The sequence below is a fragment of the Mandrillus leucophaeus genome, unplaced genomic scaffold, assembly GCF_000951045.1.
Source record: "Mandrillus leucophaeus isolate KB7577 unplaced genomic scaffold, Mleu.le_1.0 Scaffold111, whole genome shotgun sequence".
NCBI lineage: Eukaryota > Metazoa > Chordata > Mammalia > Primates > Cercopithecidae > Mandrillus > Mandrillus leucophaeus.
Window position 1 is genome coordinate 5,076,420 of NW_012099321.1, and position 3,547 is coordinate 5,079,966.

Sequence of the window (3,547 nt, forward strand, 5' to 3'; positions counted from 1 at the left end):
TTCTACTTCTCTTTTTGTTCTATCAATATTTGCTTCGTACATGTTGAAGTTATATTAAAAGTTGCAAAATATTTTAATTATAATGATTATAACTTCATAATAGCTTGACCTTTTGCATTAGGATACATTCTTCTTTTGTCTTTACTAATGCTGTTAGACTTAAAGTCTATTTGCTTTATTTTGTAGAAAGTTCTTGTGGTGTATATTTGTTCATCCTTTACTTTGAATGTTTATATACCTGAAAATGTATCTTCTTTCAGCAGCATATGGTGAAAAATTTTTCCAAATTTTAGGATCATTGTCTTTGATTGATTACAGACCATGACACTATAACATAATAACATACCATTGCAATTTGAAATATAACAGTGGCTTTTAATGATGGTACCACCTCATTACATTACGGTATTTCCTTATACCATGCCCCTACTGACAGAATTAGTGTCTACTGACCAACAGAAATAGTGTGAGATAACTTAAAAAAATAGAAATTTGTAATGTAAAACTCATTATCATGCATTTTTAATAAGTAAATTATCTGTGAAATTATACAAATATATATATCATATTTTCTGGTCAAATTAAAAATCACAATATGCAGGTTTGAGTCCCAGGAAAGCAGGTAATGTACATTCTTTTTTTTTTTTTCCACTTTTTTGTGTCCATCCATCGCAGATAATTACTCCAGAAGACTGAATAAATGAAAAAAGTCACCTTTATCAACAAGTAAGTTACAATGACAGCTAGTTCAACAAATAGCATGCAAGTAACCTTATTGCAAAGTAGACCTATATCATGCAATTTATTTTTAGCCAACATTTTAAATACACAAATGCTAAAGAAGTAAAATTAACTAGAGAAAAGAATTTTAAAATAATGCAGCAAGAAATTTTTAAGTGAAAAATTTCAGTATCGTTTATATCTTGATCATGTCTATTATAAATTCTGAAAAATATAATTCTGAAAAATATTCTTCAATTTATTTTTACTATATATAGCTATATGACTGTCACTACTTAATATGTATTCATCTATGCATTCTCTCTCTCTCTCTTCCTCCCCCCCACCAACCCCTCATCCTTAAAATATTTGGAACTCACTCATGTCCTTAGCAGGGACATGGATGAAGCTGGAAGCCATCATTCTCAGCAAACACACACAGGAACATAAAACCAAACACTGCATGTTCTCACTTATAAGTGGGAGTTGAATAAAGAAAACACATGGAAACAGGGAGGGGAACATCACACACCAGAACCTGTCAGGGGTTGGGGGCAAGGGGAGGAAGAGCATTGGGACTAATACCTAACGCACATGGGGCTTAAAACCTAGATGATGGGTTGAAAGGTGCAGCAAACCACCATGGCACATGTATACCTATGTAACAAACCTGCACAGTCTGCACACGTATCCCAGTACTTCAAGTAAATTAAATTTTAAAAAATGAAAGAAACTTACAGTGATATCATGGCATCTCTATTGTCCAGACTACCCTTTAGGTTCACTCTCACTTTCAGGTTGCCTGCATATTAAAAATAAAAATAATATTACACTTTCTTCAGGATGATTTTACAAACCTCTGTATTATCTATCAGTCTTGAAACAGTTCTGAATTTTTATCTAAGAACTGGGTTCACCCATTATTTGAGAATACCCTATCACTAAGAACATCTCTGCCCTGGTAATCAAGACGAATAATGCACATCTTTGCATCACTGAATATGAAAAAAAGCACAGTGATATATGTTTACCTGAAAATAAACTTAGGTCACTTTTATATTCATAATATTATTGGTTAAGTATCTTTAAACTCTTTTGCCATTCGTTTTTCAACCCTATTAATTTCTATTCATTTTACTAGCTATGTTTTCTTCCCTAAAGATATTTGATATCAGTTTTTCCACAATAGTTATCCAATATAAGAAAACCACTTTAGCATACTTAAGTATTGACTGTTATGACTAGTTTAGGTGCTGTATATTATTTCAGCAATTTCAAATCAACTTTTAAAATATATTCCCTCCTCATTTACATTGCCATATTATTTTAAGTAGTTTAATGAAATTCAATTCATTTCAAGTAAAATGAAGGACATAGTTAAATAACTCCTAGGCAGAAATCATTTTATAGCATTTTCCTTGAAAATAAATAATCTAGTTTTAATGTTTACTTGTATTCTTGTAGCATATATTCAGATATTTTTATTTTTAATAAAAAGTTATTTGTTTTATATTTTCTGTAGAATAGATGTGGCTATTATCTAGATTTTATCTTTTATTACATATTAATTTTTAATCTTTTTCTACTTCTAACTGCTTGTGTTTCCATTTACATTACTACCAAAGAAAAGTTAAATTACTTTCCTGGGTTTTCCTATTACGTTTCATTAAAATAGGATAAAAATTCACTAAGATATATAAATATTACAAAGTTATTTAAGTATTATTAAGTTAAAATACATATTTAACAAGATCAAATAATAAAAGAAAGTAGATAGATTTAAAGATAAACTTTAATGGACAGCTAAACTTTAACTAATCTTGCCCCTAAAAACTCCAGATTCTCATATGATTAAAATTGCAATTTTTTTAAGTTTAAAAAATTAATATTCAATTTATTAAAGTTATAAATAAAAGGAAAAACCTAGTTTGTCCTTTCACTTTTAATTTCAGCTTAAATAACTTATTATTTTAATTATAGATCTAGAAAATTTCTCAATCACTTCTAAGAAGGTTCTAATCAATTTTGGTCTCATTTATGAACTTAAACTCCTTTAAACTTTTCATATTGCATTATTCATCACATGTAATATATTTGCTTAACTTCCTAAGTATAATTGGTTGACAAACCTTTTTTTTTATTATTATACTTTAAGTTCTAGGGTACATGTGCACAACATGCAGGTTTGTTACATATGTATACATGTGCCATCTTGGTGTGCTGCATCCATTAACTCGTCATTTACATTAGGTATATCTCCTAATGCTATCCTTCCTCCCCCTTCCCACAATAGGACCTGGTGTGTGATGATCCCCTTCCTGTGTCCAAGTGATCTGATTGTTCAAGTCCCACCTATGAGTGAGAATATGCGTTATTTGGTTTTCTGTTCTTGGCATAGTTTGCTGAGAATGATGGTTTCCAGCTGTATCCATGTCCCTACAGGACACAAACTCATCCGTTTTTATGGCTGCATAGTATTCCATGGTGTATATGTGCCACATTTTCTTAATCCAGTCTGTCAGTGATGGACATTTGGGTTGATTCCAAGTCTTTGCTATTGTGAATAGTGCTGTAGTAAACATATGTGTGCATGTGTCTTTATAGCAGCATTACTTATAATCCTTTGGGTATATCCTCAGTAGTGGGATGACTGGGTCAAATGGTATTTCTAGTTCTAGATCCTTAAGGAATCGCCACACTGTTTTCTACAATGGTTGAACTAGTTTATAGTCCCACCAACAGTGTAAAAGTGTTCCTATTTCTCCACATCCTCTCCAGCACCTGTTGTTTCCTGACTTTTTAATGATTGCCATTCTAACTGGTGTGA

At 31.1% G+C, this 3,547-nt stretch overlaps 1 protein-coding gene across 1 annotated transcript in view; it reads right to left on the minus strand.

Annotated features, from left to right (window-relative positions):
* Positions 1 to 354: 354 nt before the first annotated feature.
* Positions 355 to 3,547, minus strand: part of LOC105549197 (disintegrin and metalloproteinase domain-containing protein 2-like) — a 31,351-nt gene continuing 28,158 nt past the window's right edge. Inside the window, exons 10-11 of the mRNA XM_011993622.1 lie at positions 1,459 to 1,522; positions 355 to 692 (exon numbers count right to left, since the gene is read on the minus strand). Of these exons, the coding sequence (XP_011849012.1) occupies positions 1,489 to 1,522 (34 nt within the window). The 3' untranslated portion in view covers positions 355 to 692; positions 1,459 to 1,488. The remainder of the gene's footprint in view (positions 693 to 1,458; positions 1,523 to 3,547) is intronic.